Source organism: Trachinotus anak, unplaced genomic scaffold (assembly GCF_046630095.1).
Source record: "Trachinotus anak isolate AG129_WGS33_773 ecotype Australia unplaced genomic scaffold, CSIRO_AGI_Tana_v1 ptg000004l, whole genome shotgun sequence".
Classification (NCBI taxonomy): domain Eukaryota; kingdom Metazoa; phylum Chordata; class Actinopteri; order Carangiformes; family Carangidae; genus Trachinotus; species Trachinotus anak.
In genome coordinates this window covers 23362886-23375732 of record NW_027273855.1, presented here as the reverse complement: position 1 = coordinate 23375732, position 12847 = coordinate 23362886, and the positions used below count along the sequence as shown (strand labels likewise).

Sequence of the window (12847 nt, the reverse complement as noted above, 5' to 3'; positions counted from 1 at the left end):
TTAAACAGGGAGTCTCATTGAGATCTGGATCTCTTATTTAACCTGTGCACATATACAGTCAGACATATATTCATTGGCACTAAAATGGACACACACAGATAATTCACAGACATACATTATCACATAAAAAAAAAAAGGATGAGCAAGTGTGACTGTAAATACACAACTTTTCAATTGTTCCAGTGTAAGCAGCACAGTATCTGAAACCAGTTTTTTCCGAGTTCAGTGTGAACAAGAGGTACAGCTGAAGTTAAAAAGGCCCGTGACCTGACATCGTAAGTGCTGCATTTACATGTAACCAGAGAGCGAAGATAACTAGACAGTTTTTGCAGCATCTATCTATCTATCTATCTATCTATCTATCTATCTATCTATCATGGGTCAGTGCACATTGTGTTAGTTAAAGAAGAAGCAGTTGAGCAACCAAATTAATACTGAATTTCTTCTCTCTTCCTAGATAGAAAACATAAAAGAGATTGATAGAGGTTCCTGTCTCTCCCCAGCAGGCGCCAGACTTAATGCAACCTCAGAAACACATTGGGCTCTAACGACTATAATGTGAGACAGACATTGAGTTCTGGTTGGAAATGAAAATCAGGTTGATGTCAAAACCCAATGTTGGCTCACTGATGTCGTGACATTTAGCCAATGTTTAGCAGACGTTGGGTTTTGCTCACAACTAGAATGTCTGTATTTTATATGTCAGGATGGCGTTGGCATGAGGCGTTTGAAAGACACTGGATTTTGGTTACTTAGCAACACAACTAAAAACCAACTAAATATGAACGTCAGTATTCTACCTCAAATTGACATTGGCCCTAGACGTCGTCCTGACATTGAATTCTAGTCACACGACGTCACAGCCTACATTCAACCAACCATCAGAGTTGGTGGCCAGCTGTGTGCCAGCAGAGCCTTCGTTTCCAGCCTCTGTTCCCTCTGTGCAGTCACACTTCTGCCGCAGTGTCCCCTGCACTCCGTCTCTAAGCCCACGCCATCTGCTGCACGCTCACACCTCTGATAACACATTGTTCTACTAAGCCGCTGTTTCATTCTCATCCCTCTCTTCCTTTTAATTAGTAGTGTATGGTGCATGTGTATCTATGTGCCAAAGACGTTCAACAGATGGATCAACTCTGTATTTGATAGAAGAATCGCAGTCTCAATGGTGCCCATCCTCTCCAATCTGTGAGCTGTGGCAGTTCAATCAGATCCGGACTAATTGGAAGAGAACTGAGCAGTAATTGAAAGTGCAATATTGACTTGTGTCTGGCTGTTGCCACTGGCCTGGACGGGCTGGCTTTAAAGCTCTGCATTGGGTGGAGGGGGTTGAAATCCGTGACAAAAGCTCAAGGTTGGTTGGTGAAGATGTGGGTAAAATAACATTTCACATGTACAGTCTGTGGAGTGTAGATGGTGCTGTGTGCTTTCAACATAACAAGTGTTACGACTTTACCTGGCAATGCTCCAGTCTGGTTCGATACGCTGGACAGTGGGGTCTTCTATGTACTCGAAGGTGAGGCTCTCCCTGATTTGGGCGTGGTCCACGCTCACGCTGATCTGCACTGGGCCGACACCGGACAGAGAAGGGGCAGAGTAGCAAACTATCTCCGTCATGGTCCGGCTACAAGTGAAGCACAATGCCAAGATTAATGGAACTGCTTCAGTGGGTATCAGGTATATGTGGATGTTATGAAGAGTCATTATGCATTATCCATTAATTTATTGTATGATCTTAGTGTGACTGTATTTGTAACTTGTCTTCTTATTGAAATGGGGAAATTTTATGCATCACACGTGTTCTCTCATGTAACAACATGTGTATCTCTTTGCAGTTGATTAACTGTCCCAACTGGAGCTGGACTGAGAACTCACAGGCCTGCTTGTGCAGCCTGAAATCACCAACTACCAGTTAGGGGCAGAAACTCCTACATCCATGCTTGCTATAGTATAAGAAACAGGATTATTCTCATTTCAAGGCTCTCACTTTGAGGGGACCCTTTATCTCTGTGTAAGTGTTGAATGCTATGTTGAACAAAAACCACAAAGACAGGCCTGAGTCTTTATATATTTTTTTTAGATTTTGAGAACATAATACACATCCTTAAACATTTCAGAGATTGCACACAAACACATGAGCAGTACCTCCACCACTGTCATATGTGTGTCTGAGTGTTCCCCTCCCTCTGCATGGCTCCATGTCTTACCTGCCCACCCCCTGTATTTGTCCCAATTCATTAGCGAGAGGCAAGCTTGTAGTAGAGCAACCCCCCCCCATCCTCCTATCCCTCACATGCCAGGAATACAGTGGAGAAACACAAGCCAGTAATTAGCCCCATATCTCATTAAAGCTGGCTTGACTCCTCAACCTTACAACATTACAGTCAGACTGCCGTGGCAGCGCTTAAAATAGATGCCTACAGGACTGGAAAGTAGAAGGAGGGCAGATGGGAGTGAGGGAAGGAGGGATGGTGGGATGAAATGAAAGGAAACGGCGAGAGTGAGAGACAAGAGGATTGAAAAACAAGGGTGGGGGGTTAGAATAGATGAACAGATTGATAGAGAGGATGAGGAGGAAGGGGTGCGTGAAGAAGAAGAAAGATCCACTGGAGCGCCAGGTTTTTCTGGAAGCTATTATTACAAGGTTTGATGCAGTAGGTCATCAAAACCTTATTAAGATTTACACAAGCTTCTGACAGAGGGGGAGAGAGAGAGAGGCTTCCCCCCGGGGGGTTTCTCAGTAATATCAAGGGAAAATACAAGAAAGCCGTGAAACATAGCAGCTTATTTAATGGGAATAATTCACATCATTTTGGGAGCATGAGCTCTCGTTTTTTTTCCCCATTTGCTCACAGCATGCCATATATCTAATATTTTCTGACAGTGATGCATGTAGCAGCTCAGAAACAAACACTGAGTCAAAGAATTGTTGTACTAGTATATATATATATATATATATATATATATATATATATATGTATATATATATAATATATATATTAAATGCATAAATGTTGTTGGTGTTGCAAAATGCAAATGACAAAAAAAGAATATAACATATAAAGATATTAGGAATAATAAGCTACGAAATGTCCCTGGTGCTTTCCACTTTTTTGTGTTTAAAGTTTTTTAATCACTTAATGCAGGTGAGGGGATCAATTTCCCTTCCTTACATCCACCTTATACTGTAATGTTGGAACTGTGAGCTGTGAAATTCAAATTTGTCTTTCATTTGCACTTTATTGAATATGAACATTTCAGATTTCCACCTCATGTTAATAAAAAAAGCAGTTAAAAAAAGGCCTCTATTCTCCATTAATATGCTGTGTTAAACAAAAGCCCAATCATGCAGGCTGTTTGAGAAAATTAAACTTTATGAGCTACTAATAACACTTTTACGATATATAAATGGGTGCAAGAGGAAAGTCTCACCCAAAGAACTCGCATGTCTGGTTTCCAAACTGAACGTTGACACTGCTGCCGGCGCCAAGGTTTTCTCCCATTATGGTTACTTTTGTGCCCCCAGACTCTGGACCTCTGCTGGGGGACAGACCAGTGACTGTGGGAGTCTATGAAACAAAAGAGATGCAGAGAAAGAGAGGTTGAGCTGTCTAAGTAAATTAAAGGGAGAGTGAAGCAGCAGAAAGAGAGCACAACAGCAAGAGAGCAAAAAGACTAAAAGACAGATATTTTCTGGAGTTAAAGGCCCAGCATCTCTGTGGTATCTCTTGAAACCTTCACGTATTATCGCATATCCCCGGCAAATTACAGTTATTCATATTGCCAGGCCGATGGCGGTGGAGTGCAGAGATGGTGAGTGAAAAGAGGATAAAACCAGGAGCTGTTAGAGTCCCTGAGAGATCCTCCTGCGTGTTGTGCATTGCTGGGTTGTGTCTGAGTGAAGCGTTTTAAAGACAGTCCGAAAATAACTAGTGTTAACAGCGTCGGGCAGGGAGGGACAGACGGAGAAACATCCAAGTGGACAGCCCATCATACAGAGAAACACACATGTACACAGACAGGCGCTCTCACACACCTCTATGTGCACAAACATAAAACAATGTTTTTTTTTGGAAAAAAAAAAGAAAAGAAAAAAAACAACTAAATGCACACTATCATTTACACTGCCCCTTCGCCAAGTGCTCCGCTGTTGCAGGCTCATAGGGAGTGTATCTTGTTGGGAAAATTGAAGAATATTTCTGTGATGTTCTTTTTAGGTGGCCTGCAATCCGGGGGACTCGCAATTGGTGCCAATTCTGGGCTCTGTGAAGTATTCTCTTGGGGAATACCGCTGCTTCCCAGAGTAGCAGCTGTAACACTGGTGAGAAAAAAGTACAGAGCCGAGAGCATCACTCTGACACAACTCAAAACTGTCAGCTATGTGTGACTTCCAGGATGCAGGCTAAAGCAGGTACTCTGAAGACAACAGTAGTAATTACTGGCTGCTGTTAATTGTTAAGGGAGCACTAATTGTGAAGGTGTGAGAGAGCGCAAATGGGAAAAGTAGATTATCTGTTAGCTGCAGGCTGGGCAGGCGGCAGATGACAGAAACAGGGAAATGTGTGTGAATGCGTGAGGATGGGAGCAGATAATATTCACCTGCCTGTAGAGTGTGGTTTTCCATGTTGGCAAGTTGTTTGTTCATCTGTCTTTCTTTCCGTCTTATGACCCTGACCAACCATCCAATCACGTTTGATCCACTATTTTATTTTCCTGCATTGTATTTTAAAGGTCCCATTATACACATTTTCTGTGTTTTATATGAAGTGTTGACTTCCATAAGATATATATTTATGCTTATAAGAACCAAAAACCATCTCGATGTAGTTTTACATCTCCTCTCTCAGACTTCTCTCTCTCTGGAGCTCTAGTAACAACAGGTCAGAAGAGAGCCAATCAGCCAATCAGAAGAGAGGATTAGAGCCTCTCTTCTCTACTGTTTTCTGAGTGAGTGAATAGAAATATAACAGATGTCAGGTTGGTTGGTCGGTCTGAGTGGACTAGGCTTAGGGCATAGCTGAGACTGGTGACTGCTTTATTGTGACATCACAAATTTACAGAAGTCCCGACGGCTTGTTTTAAGGCTCAGTTTTTGAATATAGACTGTGTGCATTTCTCTGTGGACTGAGCGCTTTGATACTTTCACAGTATTAAACATAGTATTAGAACCTAGACCTGCTTTATAATCAAATAACATGGAAATCTCATTTTACACAATATGGGACCTTTAAAACTACCTAAAACACTGTAACAACTACCAAGAAATCTTGGAATATATTATTATTTTTCCTTTCCACTGGATAATGCTTCGCTTAGATAACGCAGCTCAGCTAGTGAGTTGTATAGAGTATATTGATTTGCAAGACTAGGAACAGGAAAACACTCACTAGTGAAAAAAATGAGGTTATATTAACTTTATGATCTTAATTCAATAAAGACAAATAGAATCTACAACCAGAGACCTGCAGAGATCAGTAATGAGGACTCTCTGTAAACCTTGTGCAGTAATGGAAGAATGTTACATCCAAAACAACAAGTAAGCATACACAGAGCTGCTTAATTACAATGTTGGTAGGCATGGCAACTCACATCATTATTTGCCTCCAGTGCATAAACAATTACTTTGCATGCAAAGTACAAAATGACTTTTAATTGAACTAACTGTATATTCTGATTTAGTTTAATGCATCTCTTTTGTTTGTCTCATGTTGACTTCAGTGCACTTTAAGCTTTATTATGTGAGATATAAAGCAATATGGAGAATTGCAGTCATACCACAAAGGAGTAGAGCTGTGAGGAGCGAGCCCTGAGTTCTGGTCTGCACTCTCCAACACACAGCTGGACTGGACCAGGTCTACTGTCTGCAGGAGCTGCATCCATCTCGCACACAATCCTACAAAAGACACAAAATAATTCATTAAAGTCACTGTACAAAATAAAGTTGAGCTCCATAAAAACACAAAATACTATTCGCAATCATTTCATCTGGAGTTTAGAGAATTCTGTTTTTTCATAAAAATAACTTAAAGCTCAAAAGTTGTCTATATGTTTGAGTGCTTGAGTGAAGTTGGGAGAAAGTAATCAAAACACTCCTCTGCTTGATATTGATTTATCTTCCTCTCTAAATGCAATCTTCTTTTGTTGTCTCACTCATTTCATTACGGGACACATCCAGACATCGACCAGGACCCCCTCGATGACAGTCTTTAAATGAGACCAATGCTCCTCCTCCCCTCGCCATGCCCACGCACCCGAGTCAAGTAAATTTCCCGCCAACAACCAGGCACCCGACAGCGCTGGTGCTGTGCCAGTGCGGCACGTCTAATGTAAATCATGCAGTGGGATCAATGGAGCTTTATCATACTGCGTGATCAGGTGTCAGCCCAGCGCTGCAGGTGACTAGATCAAGTGACATAATAAAAACGAGGACGTCTATTGATTGGTGGTGCCAGGGAGTAATAAAGTACAAGAAGCAGCCGCAGTGGGGGAGGAGGGACGGAGTACGTGGTGAGGCAGATGGCAGGGGCAGGTAGGAGTGGAGCACACGAAGCAGAGCAGATGTATTGTTTCTCCAGAGCTGATCATCTGAATTACAGGATTACAATCTACACTGGAGGCATTGCTGGATGAACTATGTAAAGGCTAAAGGAGGATTTACTCACTGACAGAGCTGATATTTTCTCCTCACGAGCTCTCCAGAGAAACAGAGACTGACATGCTCCCCCACCTGAAGCCCATGATGTAGCCGGTTGTTTTGTGAAGCTGAATATTTATGGAAATATATTTGGCTTTTCAAAACTGAATATTAAATTGTGTCTTCTCTTCTCCATCGAGAGGCCTGCTCTTTCCATAAAACCTGAGGGTTACTTTTAACCTGAATTCTTCCTCTTGATGAGGACTCAATTTGGCCACTATATTAAAAAAAAAAACCTTCAGAACAGTATCAGCCCTCAGAAAAAAAGTACTTTCTGCCTGCTGAAAAACACAAAAGTTGAGACTTTTTCTTCAAAGCTGGTGTGGCTTTCACACACTCCTCTGAAGTAGTAACATAAAAGACACATAAATATGTATGATTTCTTTTCTCTTTTTTTGTCCAGTCCAGTAAAGTCCATCATAGGATGCCAGGTGAGTGAATTAAGACTTGAAACAAACAGCTACAGTCAGTTAAGACATGCATATAATGAACACAGAGCCAATATATGACCCTGAATAAAAAGTGCACCTCGGAACAGCTCAGAAGACTCCAACTCCTTCCAAGTTAGACTAAAGAGGTCATAGGTTAGTTTTTTAATTTGGCTCAGTCTATTTTTTTTCATGCCATATAAATGAATTCCCTAGCTTGTCCCCAATTGGATTAAAGTGCTGTCAGATCAGTGCACTGCTGACAAATTGTCCCCTACAGCCAAGCGGCACATAGTGAATTTTAATTACAACTGGCCAGTAAAGAGCAAGGAGCCACAGACACAATGTATGTCATCGCCACTGTTCATGAGCTATATGCTTTTCAAATACCACCAGGAGCTGGAAACAATGTGACCAGATTATAAAAATAACCGCAGTGGAGTACATTGCAACTGTACAAGCACTAGTGTGTGAGAGAATATGTGTGTGACATATGTAACGTAACAGCACCAGAAAACTGAAAGTGTGAGTTGCAGCAATGGTGCAGTGCTGAGCTGTTCTCTTTCCGAGGGCAGAAGTAGGCCAAGGAAAGAATTAGGGTTAAAGGCTCCTCTGAGAGCCATGACTGTGATAGCCTGCGTGTGTGTGTGTGCATGTGTGTGTAAGTGCATGTGTGTCATCTGGGCCTCGGTGCGCAGCTATACATTTAAAACTTTGCACTATTCTCTAACTGACTCCAAGTCAGCAGGGAGAGGGGAATATCACACCAGCTGAGAGACAGGCCAATTATTTCTGATCATTTGTCTGAAATCTAAAAATATTAGAATAATATTTCTATAGGGAGATGTAATGTCCGTGGTACCCAGTAATGGGTTTACTGTGGCCAAGTTGTACTACAATTTTATATATATGTTTTTTCCTCATAACATATTGATTTTCCATGGTGCAATTATTCAACCTATAGTGGCTGCATAATGAGAATTTTTTGCGCTGTCTGTACAGCACCCTATGAAATTTATTACAGGATTTTTTTAAATAAAGAATTGCATTTCCACCACCCCAGGGCAATCCAAGATAATCCCAATCCAAACATGCTAATATAAATTTAGGGTGAAGCATGTTTAGCAGCATTTGTATGTACATCCTTGCCTTCCCCTGGTGGAACCTGCATCACCTGAGGAGGTTAAACAACCATAAGGCGCTGGGTTTCTTACTATGCATGTCTAGCCAGGAGGGGGGTTGGGTGGGTGGTGGGGTGGTCATGTAGTGAAGCATGGGCCACGTTTCATTAGTTCGGGGTGAACGGGACACGCTTTAACGTGATGTATGCACAGCATGGGACAATTTGGGAGGTAAACAGAAGTAAACACACACAGCTGTTATGGGATTGTTGATGACTAGATGAGCTGCAGAGAGAGAACCAGGCCTGTGTGCTGCAGGGCGGGTGGGAACAGCAATGTTAGGTTCCAGAGTGTCTGGACCCGCTCCAGTCTTCATTAAGGCAGAGATGATGGGGAGAGCAGCTATTTGTCGAAACACATATATACTGAGCAGAGTTTGTTAGGTGTTAAGTAATGTATCAAAACCAGAGTCTACATGCACAGCATTATGAGTGTTTATTACAGATTTGTTGCATGGTCATTATCTTACACTGTGGCTCTGTATTGGGTTTACTATCAGGAGATTTGGCTTGCAAGTTGTGCTGTTTACAAAACAGGATAATTGCAATGTATTATTCCCATGCAGCATTGTGAACAACATATGCCAAAAATTTCCCAGCTGCTTTCAGTTGACTTGCAGGAAGAATAAAGTCTTCAAATAATACACATACATAGTTTTCAAACAACATAATGACTGATTTAAGATAATAATGTTAGTGCTCGTCCTATTTTGCGTTACTTACTGTTCAGCAATGATGTAGCCATCCTCAACAGGCGTACACCTCACCCCTGCCACCTCCACGTTGTTCACCATGTCTGAAAAGGCCAGACCAAGATTCGTGCCGTGGATGGTCACCCGTGTGCCTCCCTCTGGGGGTCCGGCCACTGGGGTCACCTGTAGGGCATAAAGAGCCAAAGTCAGGGAGAAATTTGTAAATTTAAAGAATGTTTTTTTTTTCTCTACATTTATGGACGTGTCTTATGGAAATCATTATCGTGCACAGGTTTCTGTGCATGCTCAAAGGTAAATATGCTCTTTCGATCCAGGTGGCTGTAAAAGCAATTAAGAGCACTCTCCATGCCTGCATCCACAGAATGTCAGAACACGCCATGAGTCATTGCGCCAAGAGTCAGCTCTAATCACAGCAGCAGCTAATGGCACATGCTTTGCAGATCTTTCTCTTAAAATGTGGCATCACATCCATACGCACACTAATGCATAATGAAGATCACACTTTTCAACAACTCCTTACCGTAGATGATACAACAGTAAATCCAGTAAAATAAACTTCACAATTAAAGTGCAGGAGGCGTTATTAACATTCTGGATTCGCCTGCACAGAATCTACTGCTGTTGCCATGGATGATAAATCTAACAAGGGGCCATATTAATGCTTAGTGCAGACCACCTACTCATAAAATACAATATGGCTGCCCAGCATGACCTTGGCACAGTGTGGCACACTGCCTTCTGTGCTGCAGAACCCTGTTGAGGTTCCGACCTGGCCGTCATCCAGCCCTTTAGACAAAAGAAGAGCAGAGGATGAGGATGAGAAGGAGGAGGAGGAGGGGGAAAATGAAGTGAGAGCAGAGAGAGGGAGAAAAAAGAGGAGGGTGATAAGGAAAGACAGAGAGAGTAGACAACACTGTTTGGCGAGCAGGGAGATAGAGGGAACGAAGAAAGAGGAGGGAAAAAGGGAGGAGATGACTGTCACTTTGCTGTGTGGAGCTGCTAGTGCTATGTAAACAATCAATATGCTATTACTGGCCATGCAAGCAGAAGGGCTACAACCAACAGCCAGTTGTGCACGCTTCCTGAGCTGGAAAGTGCAACGTGACGGCGACCCTTTCTGGAGGTGCTGCACCGCCTTCCCTCCCCACCCCCGACACCCACCAGGGCGTTGTGGCTTCCCTGTGGGACGCCGGCATTGTAATCTAGATTCAGTGGACATTAATTGCTCTGGATGTAAAGTAAGTGTGTCACTGCACCACCTGAGGGGTCTGAATACATGAATCTTTTAGCACTGCTTGGGCATGCAGGGTATAGAAGGGGGGGAAAACATAATGGCTAAATATATCCATGTCAGGGAATGGCAGCAGCTATTCGAGTAGACTTAGTGATGGTTACATAAGCAATGTAAGGGCCTGAGAGAGAACAAGACGGAGGGGAGGGGAGACGGGGGATTGGAGGCTATAACAGAGAGTGAAAAAATAGAGAGCAGAGGGAGAAAAAAAAAAGAAAGGGGCTGGAGGAAGAGAAGAGAAAATGGGATGAGCAGCTGAGGGAATGGATGCCACTCTGTTTGGTCCTATCAGCCATGATAGACGGCAGACGAGGCAGGGACGGTGACAGGAGAGCGGTGCCGGATCACAGACGGGCCTGCTAAAAGCTTGGGAGACCTCCTCCCTCTGCCCTTGAGAGATGGAGCCCTTCCCACGGTGGACAAGGCACAGGAAGACAGTCTAATCCATGCATGAAACCCATTTGACTGAGCTCCCCACTGGCAGATAGAGCCTCGATTCATCAGTAGATCATAGAAAAACCCACCACTTCAAAGGCTCACGCCACTGACGGATGTCTGTAGGCTGCGAGGCGTGAGAGAAGTGCTGCTCTTTGTCTCTGCGTCTGTATGTCTTACACAAACAAAGGGACTAAATCTATAAAGGAGGCGCCCTGTACATTATACTCTGGTTTGACTGGATCCTAATGACCTTTTCAGACCAGAGGGAACCAACTGCCTTCGTGTACTGTAGATAATCTTCAGAGGGGTGGAGTATGTATTTAACTTTCACTGCAACATCCTCCTCCATCCATCCTCTTTGCATCTCTTTGCCTTCTTTTGCTTTCTGTCTTTCATCATCTCATCTCCCTCAGGCTAGGTGACACATCTTCCTCCTCTAAGCACCAGCTTGCTTGTTTGTCTTACCACACAGACTTTCGGAGGGAAGAGGAAGAGGAAGGCTCATTGGACATGCACGCACCCCCTGCCGCCCTTACACCCCCCTCCCCTCTCCCGTTCCCACCCAGTGCCGCCGTGCCATGCTCCCTGTGTAATCCTTTTAGGAGCAGTGCTGCTGCCCGGCTGGCATTGTCACACTGTCAATAGAGGGTAATTCCCAGCAAACAGCCAGTCAACTTGCACGTCGCACTCTTGTGCTCTCTCTAGCGTAATCTAGCTCTCTCCAACTCAGGGGGATCAGAGCAGTGGCCATTCACCACCACGCTTTCCTTAGACATTCTGCGGGATTTGGCAACAACCATAGAAAGACTAAAGAGGGGTGAGATGACCTAAATTGAGGAGGAAAACATTCTAATCCACGAGTCAGAAACTTCCACAGAAGAAAGGGTCTCTTTTGAGAAGATAATCTGCTAGTCTGAGCAAAAGAAAAAAAAAAAAAAACAGTGGAGAGAAATGGCCGTCAACGTGAGCAGCCTGGGGATGTCTGTCAGTGTGGTGTTGACTTATTCAGCTGAAGTAATGGTGGGGAAAGTTGTGCTGATGCAGCCAAGGCTAAACTCAGTACATACAGCAGAGAGCAACACACCGCCCCGGCTGCCTTCGGGCTACGCAAGCCTAACATGTCACTGGAACTACAGCAGCTGACCGAGCTGAATGACATTCCCCGAGACAATTCAGCAATAATAATGTTTAATCACCTCATATACTGTTCAAATGTAGAATATCAGCATTTTTTTTACTGTATATTCTTCATCCCCAACCTTAATATATGCATTTATTTCAACAGAATTTTATCACTTCAGCACTCTAAAGAGATTCTCCCAGAATTACACTATGCAGCGGCTGATGTATTTCCATTCTTTATTCCATGGCTGAATATTTTTCCTTTTGAAATGAAATAGCCCTTGATACAATTTAGGAGCTTGCAGCTAATCTCTTTGTCTTTGGGGCTCTGCTCAGACTAATTCGAGCATGTCACATTTAATTGTGAGTAGCATTTAATGGGCTTGATAAAAACCCCACTGATCACTTGTTCCCGAACAAACTACATCCTAAATACTTTATGGAGTCTTAAATGTCTTGTAGTCAGCCAAGAGATATGGGTCAGGATGAGAAAAGAGTTTTTTTTAGTGCATAAAAAGAGGAGAAAACAAGAGGCACAGTTCCGTGTTGAGGGCTGTATTTGTGGATGATAGAGTCTTCCTCACTGAGTATGACTGATGCTGTGTGTTTGAACAGGTCATTGAGAGGTCTTGTATTGTATAAAGTGAGATTTCCATGTCTTTTTTGATTACAAAGCAGGTCTAGGTTCTATATTAATACTGTGAAAGTATCAAAGTGCTCAGTCCACAGAGAAATACACACAGCCTGTATTCAGAAACTGAGCCTTAAAAAACGAGCCGTCAGGATTTCTGTAACTTTGTGATGTCACAACAAAACACCCTCAGCCATGCCCCAAACCCAGCGCACCTAGACCCACTGTCCAACCTTGCAAGCTTCTGTTTCTCTGAGTGTTTAGTCAGCCAGTCAGCCAATCAGAAGAGAGGCTCAGAGCCCGAACTGTTACTAGAGCTCCAGAGAGAAGCCTGATAGAGATACAGAACT

The 12847-nt window shown here is 43.2% G+C and overlaps 1 protein-coding gene across 5 annotated transcripts in view; it reads right to left on the bottom strand.

The window, feature by feature from the left end:
• Positions 1-12847, bottom strand: part of plxna2 (plexin A2) — a 298677-nt gene that overhangs the window by 45016 nt on the left and 240814 nt on the right. For all 5 annotated transcript variants that reach the window (XM_071477215.1, XM_071477217.1, XM_071477214.1 and 2 more), the window contains 4 exons: positions 9026-9177; positions 5776-5893; positions 3433-3569; positions 1457-1624 (listed from right to left, as the gene is read on the bottom strand). In XM_071477215.1, the coding sequence (XP_071333316.1) occupies positions 1457-1624; positions 3433-3569; positions 5776-5893; positions 9026-9177 (575 nt within the window). The remainder of the gene's footprint in view (positions 1-1456; positions 1625-3432; positions 3570-5775; positions 5894-9025; positions 9178-12847) is intronic.